General features: G+C 49.1%; 1 protein-coding gene across 1 annotated transcript; it reads right to left on the bottom strand.

Moving 5' to 3' along the window:
* Nucleotides 1–534: 534 nt before the first annotated feature.
* Nucleotides 535–14,534, bottom strand: Gpr143 (G protein-coupled receptor 143). Its single transcript, XM_048333358.1, has 8 exons — nt 14,294–14,534; nt 11,231–11,346; nt 10,821–10,915; nt 10,596–10,688; nt 9,409–9,518; nt 8,690–8,798; nt 6,652–6,769; nt 535–552 (listed from the first exon to the last, which is right to left on the bottom strand). The coding sequence occupies exons 1-8, from the start codon at nt 14,532–14,534 to the stop codon at nt 535–537; spliced, it is 900 nt and encodes a 299-aa protein (XP_048189315.1).
* Nucleotides 14,535–15,430: the final 896 nt, after the last annotated feature.

Below are 15,430 nucleotides of genomic sequence, written 5' to 3'. Positions count from 1 at the left end.
ATGAGATGGTCCCATGAGTATGGGTCCCTTCTTTTCCTCTTGTTTTCCAGAACACATGACACGAGTCAAAACCACGAACCTGCGGCCATCGAATATGTCAGTGTTTATGAAACCAAATGTGAGTCTGAGAAAACTTAACACAGTGACACCATTTGAACACCCATCCCCTACCCATAGAGCTCACATATTTAATTATATATATTATATTTCATTATAGATCATATATCAGAATATCTATATCTATCTACCCATCTATCTAATAAGTCACTGGGTGCTGGTGCCTCACTCCTGTTGTCCCTGCTACTGAGGAAATATAAATTATATATATATGTAAATGAATAATATAAATGATAGAAGTGCAAGTGACACATAAGGAAACAAATAGTATACATCACCGAAGTGTACATACTTGGATAATGAACGCGCTATCAGTACATAACTAGGGTAGGGGAATGAAAAGGGTATCATGGATGAGGTATACTTGGTGGGATATATTCTTGCATGTTATTGACCGTTAATCAGGAATTCTAATTCTCACTTGTGCCTAGAAATCTACAAGGGAACATGCGAGGGGATGAGCGAGGGGGTGAAAGAGATAGATCTTATCTATATATCTATATCTTTATATGTCTATCTCTTTACCCATGTATCTATGTTATATATATATACATATATGTGTATATCTATATATCTTTATCTATGTATCTATATATATCTATATATACATATATGTGTATATATCTATATATCTATATCTATACATCTATATATCTATATCTATCTATCTATCTATCTATATCTATCTATCTATCTATCTATTTATCTATACCCTCAATATAGGTATTGAAATGGCAACTCCTGGGTACAACCACTTAAAAAAACCTACCACAACCAAAGAAAAGTGAGAGTAACCATTATTATTTTTATGATTATGATTATTAATATATTTTGGACAAGGAAAAGCCAGCAAGGAAAACAGAGTCATGGGCTATGTATTTTTTCAGGTGCAGGATGATAATGCTATGTAAAAAAAGAGAGATAGAGATGTGTTAAAAAAATAAGAACAAATTTCATGGTGAAAGTGAATGTGCATTGAATGTACATCCTTCTGTTTTCTTTCTCTCCCCCCCCCCCTTTTTTGACCTCAGATTCTGGATACATCATCTTCATTGCCTATTACGCAAAGGGAAGTCTGTTGATACGGTTGCTTGCTGCTCTGAGTAAAGGCTGGGTGCGTCCATGGATGGAGGGAGGGAGGGAGGAAGGTATCGCTCTATCAATTGATCTATCGATCTATCTCTCTGTAAAATATATATTTACCATAATATATTCTATATAATATATATTATACATACAGAAGGTGGACATGTTATCTATTGATCTATCGATCTATCTCTCTGTATAATAGAGTTACCATAATACATTCTATATAATATATATTTTATACATACATAAGGTGGACATGTTTCTTGTGCATCATCATTTTACATCATATATTTGATATAATATATATTCTATGCAATATATATGATGTCTTGTCATCTACAGTAAACTAATATATTCTGTGTACTATATATTCACTCATGGCAGAAGAGAACCTGACTTAGGTTGTAGTCACCATAGAGTTGAGCTTTGTAGAGGCACCATGCAAATGGGGTTTGATCGTATCAAACATGATCAGATGGTCGGGGAAGTATATTTGATTATTACCAAAATAAAAAAGTGAGTGGCTCCTTCTTCTGGATGGATATGACTTCTTGTTCCCCTCCCGCCTTACAGGAAATGGAGACCAGCTGGATACAACCCATTTCGCCATGTTGGAAAAGTCAAACTAACCATGTTCCCTAGTAAACAGCAATGGGCGCCAATCAGGTAAAATCATCCCATCACGTATAAAATATTAAAAAGTATATATATATATATATATATATACACAATACAATTTGGAGAAAAAATATGTCCGTATAAGCTTATTGATCTGAATCTAAATTATTATTATTATGTTGCCCAATCTTTCATATTAGGAAGCTATTTCACTTCTTGGTGGAAGGCTTAGGGTCCACTGACCACCCCAGAAAAGTCACCATTGGTAGGAACGGGTTCCACAACCAAGATGGCGCCATGGTGGCCCAATTTTTCCCTCCCTCCATGCAAAAAATCCAACTTCCCAGGAGTGATTTATTTATTTATTGACCATCAATTCTTTCACCCCATCTTCCTACCAACAAATACCCATGATGTCTCCACCTGTAGCTCCATTCCCACATCAGAACATGGTGAATGGATGTATTTTTTCCTCCTCCCCCTACCTCTCCCCCAAGTCTTACAGATTGAGCCTGGCATCTTTCCCCACAACAGGAAACAGACAAAGATACATAAAGGGTCAATGAACGGAGGGATCAATTCAATCCATACACGAAGGTGGAGGTGAATGAAAGTCATCTTTCCTCTGAGATCTTATTTTTCCGTGTGCAAAGCTGCCTACTGTCCTCTCATCCATCCTGTGATTGCAAATCAGTGTGGTTGAATCCATTCGAGATCAATGCATTGATTTGTATGCGTCCCTGCGTGTCTCTGGGAAGAAAAAATGTCATTGTCGAATGCACAAAAATGGATATGCACAGGAAAATATGGATTATGACCCTAGGATAGGATGGATGCCCTTTGTATACCCATAATTGCAAAATAACTAGGTGGGACAAGAAAGGAAGGAAAGGTGAGCTTTCACCATTTCCACAGGGACTCTGTGCATTTTGTTTCCCCCCCAACACCTGAGTGGATGGATGGGAAGAATGTGGTAAAAACAGAAATATGAAGTGTGTGTGTGTGTGTGTGTGTGTGTGTGTGTACACCTGTCATCCCAACTACTCACGAGGCTGAGATCTGAGGAACACAGTTCCAAGCCCGGGGTGAAAATGGAGACACTTATCTGCAATTAACTACCAATCAAGGAAGGCAGGGATGGAGGTACAGCTGTGGAGCAAGAAGGGGTGGAGGGCTTATCCTTGCGTAGCAAAGCTCAAGGGCAGGACCCGTGTCCCGAGTTCAAGCACCATTAACCCCCCCCCCCACACACACACACAAAGCCATGGTGACTCTCTTGGCTCGGGGTCTACCAACTGGGACTCACAGGTGAGGGATTTCCACACTCACTTTCACACATGGGGTCATTTGCATTCATGCATAAACATGAGGACAAAATGATGGCATAAGTGATGAGTCTGGAAATGAGGATGGTGGGACTTCCTTGGAACAGGTCACATATACTTTGACAGAAAGAACTCCCAGAAACCAGTGTGTGGGTTGTGGAAAACAAAAGGCTTGACAGGAAGATGGAGGAAATCAATGGAAAGGCGGAGGTGACAGAGATGGAGATTCGTTGTCCTCATGAGATGCTGAATGTAAACCCTCCCAAAACCACTGCACAGAGATCGTAAGACGACTTTGAGATCATTCATGGATTTGTGTCATCAAGGCTCCTCGTCCTTGAACTGAACCCTGGGCCTTCAACTGCAGGCCTGGGAGATGATCTCAGGGCCTGGGCCTTGATCTCCAGGCCTGGGCATTTAACTTGGGCCCTGGGCCTTGAACTCGGGGTCTAGGCCTTGACCTCCAGGCTTGGGCCTTGAAATTGGGACCTAGATCTTCAACTCTAGGCCTGGTCCTGGAACTTGGGGTCTAGGCCTTGAACTTGTGGCCTGGGCCTTGAACTCTCAGCCTGGGCCTTGAACTCAGGGTCTAGCCCTTGAACTCGGGGCTGGGCCTGGAACTCAGGGCCTGAGCCTTGAACTCGGGCCTGGGCCTAGAACTTGGGCCATGGGCCTTGAACTCAGGTCTCTGCCTTGAACTCAGGTCTGGGCCTTGAACTCGGGCCATGGGCCTTGAACTTGCTACCTGGGACTAGAACTCAGGCCTTGAACTTGGGGCCAAGCCCTTGAATGCTCTGCCTGGGCCTTGAACTCGTGGCCTGTGCCTTGAACTCTGGAACTGGGCCTTGAACTCAGTTCTGACCCTTGAACTTGGGTCCTGGGCCTTGAATTCGGGGCCTGGGCCTTGAACTCGGGGCCTGGGCCCAAAACTCAGAGCTTGGGCCTTCAACTCAGGTCTGGGACTTGAACTCAGGGCCTAGGCCTGGATCTCTGGTGTGGACCTTAAACTGGGGTCCTGGGCCTTGAACTCGGAGCCTTGTCCTGAATTCAGGGCTTGGGCCTTGAACTCGGAGCCTCAGCCTTGAACCCCAGGCCTGGGCCTTGAACTCAGGTCTGACCCTTGAACTTGGGTCATGGGCCTTGAACTCGCTACCTGGGCCCAGAACTCAAGCCTTGAACTTGGGGCCTGGCCCTTGAATGCTCTACATAGGCCTGGGCCTTGACCTCCAGATCTGGGCCTTGAACTCCAGATCTGGGCCTTGAACTCAGTTCTGACCTTTGAACTTGAGTCCTGGGCCTTGAACTTGGGGCCTGAGCCTAAAACTCGGAGCGTGGGCCTTGAACTCAGGTCTGGGACTTGAACTCGGTGCCTAGGACTGGAACTCAGGTCTCAGCCTTAAACTGGGGGTCCTGGGCCTTGAATTCGGAGCCTTGGCCTGAACTCAGGGCTTGGGCCTTGAACTCGGAGCCTCAGCCTTGAACCCCAGGCCTGGGCCTTGAACTCAGGTCTGACCCTTGAACTCAGGGCCTGGGCCTTGCACTCAGGGTCTGGGCCTTGAACTCGGGGCCTGGGCCTAAAACGTGGAGCTTGGGCCTTGAACTCAGGTCTGGGACTTGAACTCGGGGCCTAGGCCTGGAACTCAGGTCTGAGCCTTAAACTGGGGTCCTGGGCCTTGAACTCAGAGCCTTGGCCTGAATTCAGGGCTTGGGCCTTGAACTCAGAGCCTCAGCCTTGAACCCCAGGCCTGGGCCTTGCACTCAGGTCTGACCTTGAACTCAGGGCCTGGGCCTTGAACTTGGGGCCTGTGCCTTGAACTCAGGTCTGGCCCTTGAACTCCAGCCATTGGCCTTGAACTAGGGGCCTGGGCCTAGAACTCAGGCCTTGAACTTGGGGCCTGGCCCTTGAATGCTCTGCCTGGGCCTTGAACTCGTGGCCTGAGACTTGAACTCGGAATCTGGGCCTTGAACTCAGTTCTGACCCTTGAACTTGGGTCCTGGGCCTTGAACTCGGGGCCTGGGCCTTGAACTCTGTGCCTGGGCCTAAAACCTGGAGCTTGGGCCTTGAACTCAGGTCTGTGCCTTGAACTCAGGTCTGTGCCATTAACTAAGGTCTGGGCCTTAAACTGGGTTCCTGGGCCTTGAACTCAGAGCCTTGTCCTGAACTCAGGGCTTGGGTCTTGAACTTGGAGCCTTAGACTTGAACCTCAGGCCTGGGCCTTGAACTCAAGTCTGGGCCTTGAACTCAGCTCTGACCCTTGAACTTGGGTCCTGGGCCTTGAATTGTGGTCTGAGCCTTGAACTCAGGTCTGAGCCTTGAACTGGGGGCCTGGGCCTTGAACTCAGGACCTGGGCCTTGAATTCAGGCCTGGAACTCAGGTCTGGGCCTTGCAAAGAACAAACATACACTGGATGGTGGGTGCATTTGCTGTGTTGGTTGCTCTATTATTGAGGCTGGAGTTGAAGGGAGGGTAAACGAGGGCAGGAAGAAGGGAGGGTAAACTGAGGCAGGAGGAAGAGAGGGATTGTGAATGTGAGGGAAACGAGGAGGAGGAAGCTCCTTGGAGGTGTGGGGGTGGGGAGGTGGGTGAATCCGGGCTGACTCAGTTTCCCTCCTGTGTGTGGCTGGTTGTGTGGCTGTCCAGGGCGCTGGGTTTGAATCCTGGGCAGGAGGAGAGGTCACCTTCGCTGGGGGCTGGGAGGGCATTGGTGGGGGCCGGGGGGAGGCCTCCCTGCTCCTCTTCCTCCTCCTCCTCCTCCGCCCCCCATGGGAGGGGGCCCAGGGGGGAGGCCAGGCAGCACGACAACGTCCATTCTTGCATGGCCAGGGACAGGAGGAAGCCCTGGGCCGGGTTCAGGATGCCCTGGAGGGAGGGAGGGAGGGAAGGAGGGAGGGAGGGAGGGAGGGAGGGAGGGAAGGAAGGAAGGAAGGAAGGAAGGAAGGAAGGAAGGAAGGAAGGAAGGAAGGAAGGAAAGAAGGAGGGAGGGAGGGAGGGAAGGAAGGAGGGAGGGAAGGAAGGAAGGAGGGAGGGAAGGAAGGAAGGAAGCAAGGAAAGAAGGAGGGAGGGAGGGAAGGAAGGAGGGAGGGAGGGATGGATGGGAGGAAGGAGGGAAGGAAGGAAGGAAAGAGGAAAGGAGGGAGGGAGGGAGATACATGCTATCAGTGTAATAGAACGAGATTTATGACATTGGGGTGGGTGGGATGGGTGATGGGTGATGGGTGGGTTGGGTGATTGCTGGGTGGGCTGGGTTATTGGTGGGTGGGTTGGGTGATTGGTGGGTGGGTTGTTTGGGTGATTGGTGATTGGTGGGTGATTGGGTGATGCGTGATGGGTGGGTGGGCTGGGTGATGGGTGACTGGTGGTTGGTTGGGTGATTGGATGTTGGGTGACGGGTGGTTGGGATGGGTGATGGGTAATGGGTGATTGGGTGATTGGTGGGTGGGTGATTGGGTGATTGGGTGATGGGTGATGGGCGGGCTGGGTGCTGGGTGTTGGGTGCTTACCGCCATGACCCAGGTGGTGGTGGCCGCCTGCCGCAGGCCTCTGTGTGCGCGCTCGCCAAGGCTGGGCTGTGTGTCCAGGTAGAGGAGGAGCCCCTCATTGAGCAGGTTGCACCCCCAGCTGTGAGAGGGAGAGGAGGGAATGAGGGAGGGAGGGAGGGGTGGGAGGGAAAGAGGGATGGAGGGAGCAGTGGGAGGGAGGGAGGGAGGGAAGGGAGTGTGGGAGGGAAGAGTGGGAAAGAGGGAGGATAGGAGGGAGGGAGAGAGAGAAGGAGGGAGGGAGGGAAGGAAGGAAGGAAGGAAGGAAGGAAGGAAGGAAGGAAGGAAGGAAGGGAGGGAGGGAGGGGGGAAGGGAGGAAAGGAGGGGTGTGAGGGAGAAAGGGAGAGAGGGAGAGGTGGGAGGGAGAGGGAGGGAGAGGAAGGGAGGGAGGGGTGGGAGGGGTGACGGAGGGAAGGAGGGAGTGTGGGAGGGAGGGTGGGTCAGCATGAGCTCCAGGCACAGCACTCCACCCCCTGAACCAGGGCCCCAGAGCGGCTTTGTCCTGCGGCTCAGGTCGTGGCAGATCCATGACCCCCGGAGCCCATTGGGAGGCCGAGATGGGAGGATCGGGGGTTCGAAGCCAGCCTGGCCCAGGAGAGGCGGGGAGGATGGGCCAGGCATGTGCCAGGGAGCAGCAGAGCTATGGTCATGGGGGTGAGGGTCAAGGGGCCAGAGCAGCAGGGAGGGAGGAAGGAGGAGGGAAGGAAGGAGGGGGGAGGAGGGAAGGAAGGAAGGAAGGAAGGAAGGAGGAAGGAAGGAGGGAAGGAAGCAGAGAAGGAAGGAAGGAAGGAAGGAGGAAGGAAGAAGGGAAGGAAGCAGGGAAGGAAGGAAGGAAGGAGGAAGGAAGGAGGGAGGAAGGAAGGAGGGAAGCAGGGACAGAGGGAAGAAAAAAAGGAAAGAAGGAAGGAGGGAAGGATGGAGGGAAGGAAGGAAGGAAGGAAAGAAGGAGGGAGGGAGGGAGGGAAGGAAGGAGGGAGGGAAGGAAGGAAGGAGGGAGGGAAGGAAGGAGGGAAGCAGGGACAGAGGGAAGAAAAAAAGGAAAGAAGGAAGGAGGGAAGGATGGAGGGAAGGAAGGAAGGAAGGGAGAAAGGAAGGAAGGAAGGATGGAAGGAAGGAAGGAAGGAGGGAGGGAGGAAAAGAAGGAGGGAGGAAGGAAGGAGGAAGAAAGGAAGGAAGAAAGGAGGGAGGGAGGTAAAGAGGGAGGATGAGGGAAGGAAGGAAGGAAGGAGGGAAGCAAACAAGGAAGGGAGAAAGGATGGAAGGAGGGAGGAAGGAAGGAGGAAGAAGGAGGGAGGGAAGCAGGGTAGAAGGAAAGAGGAAATAAGGAAGGAGGAAAGGAAGGAAGGAAGGAAGGAGGGAGGGAAGGAAGGAGAGGAAGAAGAAAGGAAGGAAGGAAACAAGGAAGGAAGGAAGGAAGGAAGGAGGGAGGGAGGGAGGGAGGGAGGGAGGGAGGGAAGGAGGGAAGGATGGAAGGACAAAAGGAGGGAAGGACAGAAAATGGAAGAAGGAAGGAGGGAAGGGAGTAGGGAGGAGGGTAGGATAGTGGGAAGTAAGGAAGGAGGAAGAAAGGAAGGAAGAAAGGAGGGAAGGATGGAAGGAAGGAAAATGGAAGGAAGGAGGGAAAGTCAGAAGGAGGAAGTAGGAAAGGAAGGAAAGAATGAAGGAAGGAAGGATGGAGAGAGAGAAGAAGGAAGAAGTGAGGGAGGGAGGAAGGAACGAGGAAACATCCAAAGGAAGATGGAGGGAAGGAAGGAAGGAAGGAACAAATAAACGAACAAAAAATTGACAGGAAGGATGGAGGGAAGGAAGGAAGAAATGAAGAATAGATTGACAGGAAGGAAGGATGGAAGGATGGAGGGAAGGAAGGAAGGAGGAAGGAAGGAGGGCAGGAAGGAGGGAAGGAAGAGGGAAGGAGGGAAGGAGGGAGGGCAAGAAGAAGGGAAGGGGAGAGGGCAGGAGGGAGGGCCGGAAGTTCCCCCTCCTCCAGGTCGGGACCCCCACCAGGCGCCCAGCACCACCCCGGGGCGCAGAAGTCGTCTCCCCACAAGGGCCTGCGCCTTGCGTTCGCGTGCGGTGTAGACGCCCTGGCCGCCCTTGATCGCAGAGTCCACTGCTCAGGAGGAGAAATCACCATCAATACAGAATAAAACCAATCACAGGAAATAAATAAATATACAATAAACACAGGAGAACAAATTAATACAGAAAATTCATACAAATATATTAAGTATAAATGTACAAAAAATTAAGAATAAATACATAAAAATTAATAATAAAATAAACAAATATAACAAATAAATAAGAATAAATAATCAATAATAACATTATGTTAATTAATGCTAATTGTTAATTATCTATATAATTAGTGATGATTATTAATTGTAATGATTAATCAGTAATAATTAGCTATTATTATTAATTATAACTGTTAATTAGTTAACAATTAGTTTTTACTTGTTAGTATAATTAATAATGTAATTTTATTATATAATTATATATTATAATATATAATCTCATATATTATATAAAATTATATATTATATGATATATTATGTAATTATATTATATATTATATGTTACATGTTATATAATATATTATGCAATAATATATACTATGTAATACTGTGTAATATCACATGTCACCTATAATCACATTGATCACTGTATATCGTGTATTCCCTGCACATGCGCGTGTGTCCCTTGTGTGTCTCAGGACTCACCCGCACTGAGCGTGCCCCGCCGGAGTACAGGGATTCCCAGCATGGCCAGTAGAAGGGGCAGGTAGGTGGCCAGGTGCAGGGGGAGCACCTGCATCGTGCTCCCCTCACACCTGGGGGAAGATGCGGGAAAGGCAGGGTGAGTGCTCCCTGAGGCCCAGTGCTCCCTCCCTGGTGCTCCCTCCCCAGGGCGTAGTGCTTCTTCCCCAGGGCTCAGTGCTCTATCCCCTGGTCCAGTACTCCCTCCCCAGGGTTTAGTGCTCCCTCTCCATGGCCAAGTGCTCCCTTCCAAGGGTTCAGTGCTCCCTCCCCAGTGCTCAGTGCTCCCTTGCCAGGCTCAATACTCCCTCCCCAGGGCCCAGTGCTCCCTCCACAGGGTCCAGTGATCCTTCTTCAGGGCCTAGTGCTCCCTCCCCAGGGCTCAGTGCTCCCTCCCCAGTTCTTATTGCTCCCTCCCCAGCGCTCAGTACTCCTCCCTGGTGCTCTCTCCCAGGGCTCAGTGCTCCTTCCCCATTGCTTAGTGCTCCCTCCCCAGTGTTTAATGCTCCCTCCCTAGGGTTCAGTGCTTCCTCCCCAGTGCTCAGTGCTCCTTCCCTAGTGCTGAGTGCTCTCTCCAGGGCTTAGTGCTCCTTCCATATGGCCCAATGCTCCCTCCACATGGCCCAATGCTCCCTACCCAGTGCTCAGTGCTCAGTGCTCCCTCCCCAGGCACAGTGGTCCCTCCCCATGGCCTTTTGCTCCCTTCCCAGCACTTAGTGCTCCCTCCCAAGGGCTTAGTGCTCCCTCCACAGGGTCAGTATTCCCTCCCCAGGGCTCAATGCTCCTTCACCAGTGACAGTGCTCCTTCCCCAGTATTCAGTGCTCCCTCCCCAGGGATCAATGCTCCCTCCCCAGGGCCCAGTGCTCCCTCCCCAGAGGGTCAGTGCTCCTTCCTCAGTGCTCAGTGCTCCCTCCCCAGTGCTCAGTGTTCCCTCCTCAGGGCCCAGTGCTCCCTCCCCAGGGTTCAGTGCTCCCTCCCCAGGGCCCAGTGCTTCCTCCCCAGGGCTCAGTGTTCCCTCCCCAGTGTCCAGTGCTCCCTCCCCAGTGCTCCCCCCATAGTCCTAGGGACAGAGAGGAGAGAGAGAGGATGGAACGAAGGAGGGAAGGAAGAGGTGAAGGAGGGAGGGAAAGAGGGGGAATCACATGCTCACCTGCTCAGGGATGGGGAGTAGAGCACCAGGGCGCCCTCTGCACACAGCAGCCCGGCCAGGCCCCAGGACATCAGGCGGTAGACCAGGATGGTGCTGGGGCCGGGGAGGAAAATGGGCAGAGGACAAAAGGGTAAGTGGAGGCAGGCCTTCCTTGTTTCTCTCACCGGGGGTGGCATCTCCCCTGGACAATGACTTAAAGACAAGAATGGCATCAGGTGATCCTACCTGACCCCGGATGACCTCCGCACCACCAGGTAGCTGTCCAGGGCATAGCAGAAGAGCCAGTAGAAGCAGGCGGCGTAAAACAGCTGGATCCACAACTAGAGGGGGGAGTGTGAGACAAGAGTGCTCCCTGTACAGTGCTCCTGGTGGAGTCCCTCTACAGTGCTCCCGGGTGGACTCCCTCCACAGTGCTTCCGGGTGGACTCCCTCTACAGTGTTCCCTGTGGACTCCCTCTACAGTGCTCCCTATGAGGCTCCCTGCATAGTGCTCCCTGTGGACTACCTGTACAGTGCTCCCAGGTAGACTCCCTGCACAGTGCTCAATGTGGACTTCCTCTATAGTGCTCCCAGGTAGACTCCCTGCACAGTGCTCCCGGGTGGACTCCCTGCACAGTGCTCTACTGCACACTCACCGCACTAGCAACGCAGAAGGCCGTAGGCCCCACGCCTGCCCAGGTCTCCCCATCCTCCACGAGGCCCGGCATGGCGCCCGGGAACCCCAGCCACACGGCCGACTGCAGCACCAACCCTGCGGAGACGCAGGGAAAAGGCAGGCATGATCGACTCTGAGTGGAATAGATTGCATATTACAGGATGTATATGACGTAATGAGTATTGCATCATGCATATTACGCATCGTGTATTACGTCACGTATGTCACATGTCACATATTACATCACGTATATCACACATCGAATATTACATCACATATATTACATATCGCGTATTATATCATGTATATTACACATTGCATATTATGTCACGTATTACGTACTGTATACATTACACATTGCATATTATATGCATATTGCATCATATATTACATATCACATATGATGTCACATATATCACACATTATTACATCACATATATTACACCTCACATATTACACCATCTGTGTTACATATCCCACATTACATCACGTATAGTACACATTGTGTGTTACATCACATATATTACACATTGAACATTGCACTATATATGTTATATATTGCATATTACATCATATATATCATGAATTGCATATTACATCACATATATTACATATCGAATATTACATCATGTATATTATATATTGCGTATTACGTCACATATTACGTATTATATGATATATATTACATATTGCATATTATATGCATATTGCATCATACACATTACACATTGCATATTACATCATATATATTACATGCTTCGTATTACAGCACATATATTACACATGGACTATTACATCACATATATTACACATCACATGTTAAGTTAGATATATATTGCATATTACATCATATACTTTACACATTGCATATTATATCACGTATGTTACATATTGCATATTTTATCATATATGTTATATATCGCACATTACATAACCTAAGTTACATATTGGATATTACATTACATATATTACAGATCTAATATTATATATTGCATATGCATCACACTTATTACACATTGCATATTACATCACATATTATGTATTATATGATTTACAGATTGCATATTATATGCACATTACATCACAGATATTATATATTGTATATTACATCCCACATATTACATATTGCATATTACATCATATATATTACACATTGCGTATTACATCATATATATTACCCATTGCATATTACATCACACATATTGCCCATTGCATATTACATCATATATCTTACACATCAACATATATTATATGCTGTATATTAGATCATATACATTATACATTGCATATTACATCACATCTATTGTATGCTGCATATTACATCATATGTGTTATATATTGCATATTGCATCACATATATTACACTTCGAACTTATATCACCTACATTACACATCACATACTACATTATATATATATAATTGCATATTGCATCATATATATTACACATCGCATATTATATCACATATATTATATATCACATATTACATCACATCTATTATATATCACATATTACATCATATATATTGCACATTGCATATTACATGTATTGCGCACTGAGTACCATATCACACATATTACATATGACATGATACATATTAAATGCTGTGTATTAATTTTTAACTGTGTCTTGTTTTCGAACTGATGGATTTTACGTGTGTTCGCTGATTTCAAAATGCATTTACTGTCAGCTTATTTAAGGAAGGAGGCAAGGAGCAGGGAGGGGAGGAAGGAAGGAAAGAAGGAAGGAAGGAAGGAAGGAAGGAAGGAAGGAAGGAAGAAGGGAAGGAGGAAAGGAAGGAAGGAGGAAAGGAGGGAAGGAAAGAAGGAGGGAGGGAAGGATTGCGAGGGAGGGAGGGAAGGAAGGAAGGAGGGAAGGAAGGACAGAGGGTAGGACAGAAGCAAGGAAGGAGGAAGGGAGGGAAGAAAAGGAAGGAAGGAAGGACCGGGGAAGGATTGTGAGGAAGGAGGGAAGGAGGGCAGGAAGGAAGCAAGGATAGATGGATGCAAGGAAGCCAGCAGAAAGGAAGGAAGGAAGTAGGATGGAATGATAGAGGGAGGGAGGGAAGGAAATAACGGGTAGGAAGGAAGGAGGGAAGGAAAGACAGGAAGGAAGGAAAGAGGGAGGGAATGAAGGAGGGAGGGGAGGAGGGAGGGGAGGAAAGAACGAGGGAAGGATGCGGGGAGGGAAAGAAAGGGGAGGGATGGAGGGAAGGAAGGTAGGAAGGAAGGAAGGAGGAAAGGAGGAAGGACAGAAGGAAGAAAGGGAACTGGGAAGGAAGGACGGAAGGCAAAAGGGACAGAGGGAAGGCAGAAAAGAAGGAAGGAGGGAAGGAAAGAAGGAAAGAAAGAAGGATGATGGTAAGGCTGGAGAGAAAGAGGGAAGGAAGGGGAAAAGGATGTAGGCAAGGAAGGAAAAAGGAATGAAGGGAAGGAAGGAAAGAAAGAAGGAAGGAAGGAGGATAGGTGTGAAGGAGGAAAGAGAGAAGGAAGGAAAGAAAGAATTAGGAAAGAGAAAAGAAAGGAGGGAAGGAAGGAAGGAGGAAAGGAGGGAAGGAAGGTGGGCTGTTGGGAAGGAGGGAGGGAAGGTGGAGGGATGAAGGAAGGAAAAGAGAAGGAAGAGAAGAAAGGAAGGAAAGAGGGAAGGATGGAGGGAAAGGGAAGGCACACAGGAAGGAAAGAAGGAAGGAAAGAGGGAAGGAAAGAAAGGAAGAAGGGAAGGCTGGAAGGAAAGAGGGAAGGAAGGAGGAAAGGGAGGAGGGAAGGAATGAAGAAGGAATGAAGGGAAGAAAGGAAGGAAAGAAAGAAGCAAAGGAAGGAGGGTAGGAGGGAAAGAAGAAGGGAAGGCTGGAGGGAGGGAAGAAAGGAAAGAAAGAAAGAAGGAAAGGAAGGCGGATAGGAGGGAAGGAAGGTAGGAGGGAAGGAAGGAGGGAAGGAAGGATGGATGGATGGAAGGAAAGGAAGGAAGGAGGAAAGGAAGGAGGGAAGAAAGGAAGGAAGGAGGGAGGGATGGAGGGAGGGGGGGCAGGCTCCCCTTGCTCTCACCCAGACAACCCAGTGTGTCGCAGGTGGCCGCGTGTCTCAGGATGTGGGTGGGGCTGAGGCTGGGGCTGGGTTCCAGGTCCCCTGCACTCCGCTGAGGGGGCCCTCGCAGCCTCATGGCCAGGCTGAGTGCCCCGCAGGCCAGGCGCAGGGCATGGAAGGCACGGGGGGGCATGGCCAGCAGCAGCCGGGAGCCTGCGTCCTGCTTGGGGCAGCAGAAGGCAGCCAGGCGCGGGGAGGCCATGGCTGGGGCTGGGGGGAGGGAGGGGAAGCCAGTTCCTCCAAGGGTGTCATGTGCCCTGCACACCACAGGGGGTAGGGGATCAGGAGTGTGGGGGATCACGAGGGGAGATCATGAGGGGAGATCATGAGGGGGAGGGGAATAACACAGGGAGAGGAGAAGGAGGAGGAGGAGGGGGAAGAGGCTGGGAACTGGGGGCCTGGGCCTGGAACTCAGGTCTTGGTCTTGAACTTGGGCCTGAGCTTTGAATTGGGTCCTAAAACTCGGAGCCAGGGCCTGGAACACAGGGCCTGGGTTTGAACTTGAGTCCTGAGCCATGAACTCAGGGCCTGGGCCTTGAACTGAGCCTGGGCCTTAAAGTCAGGGCCCATGCCTTGGACTGCAGACCTAGGCCTTGAACTCAGGGCTTGGGCCTCTGAACCTGGGCCTTGGTTTTGAACTCAGAGCCTGGGCCTGGAACTCAGGGCCTGGGCTTTGAACTGGGCCTGGGTCCTTTGCCCTGGCCTGCGGGTTTTTGTCAACAGGAGCCCAAGGGGGAATTGACCTGAATGAAAGACAAACTTGACACAAGAAGGGAGACCAAGACAGGGTTCTGACCAAGGTCCCAAATTTTATTTTAGCAGGGCAGCTTATATAGTAGTCAGCAAAGGGTAACTCAGTAGACAGGGTCATTAGGTTGCTAGGTTACAGAACCATGGGATGCTCTTTCTCAGGACAGGGACTGGGTAAAGTTCACAAGGTTGTTAATTAAAGCTAGACAAGGTGTTAGGCTTAACAGTCAAGGTTGTAATAGCATCAAACATACTTATCAGCTAAGTCTTATAGTGTCTTATTGTTAGAGCATGACAACCGGGCTGCCAGGTTTCCTATCAGTTAAGTTTTAAAGTTTCTTTATGTTA

Source organism: Perognathus longimembris, chromosome 24, assembly GCF_023159225.1.
Source record: "Perognathus longimembris pacificus isolate PPM17 chromosome 24, ASM2315922v1, whole genome shotgun sequence".
In the NCBI taxonomy this organism is placed as follows: Eukaryota; Metazoa; Chordata; class Mammalia; order Rodentia; family Heteromyidae; genus Perognathus; species Perognathus longimembris.
This window is presented reverse-complemented; position numbering and strand designations above follow the sequence as displayed.

What these genes read in the sequence shown, in the direction of transcription:
- Gpr143 (XM_048333358.1), bottom strand. Translation starts at nt 14,534, where the DNA reads ATGGCCTCCCCGCGCCTGGCTGCCTTCTGCTGCCCCAAGCAGGACGCA. An exon ending in CCTTCTGCGTTGCTAGTGCG is followed by an intron (nt 10,916 to 11,230) that starts GTGAGTGTGCAG and finishes TCCCCCCTCTAG; the next exon opens with TTGTGGATCCAGCTGTTTTA. An exon ending in GGGGTGGTGCTGGGCGCCTG is followed by an intron (nt 6,770 to 8,689) that starts GTGGGGGTCCCG and finishes TCCCTCTCACAG; the next exon opens with CTGGGGGTGCAACCTGCTCA.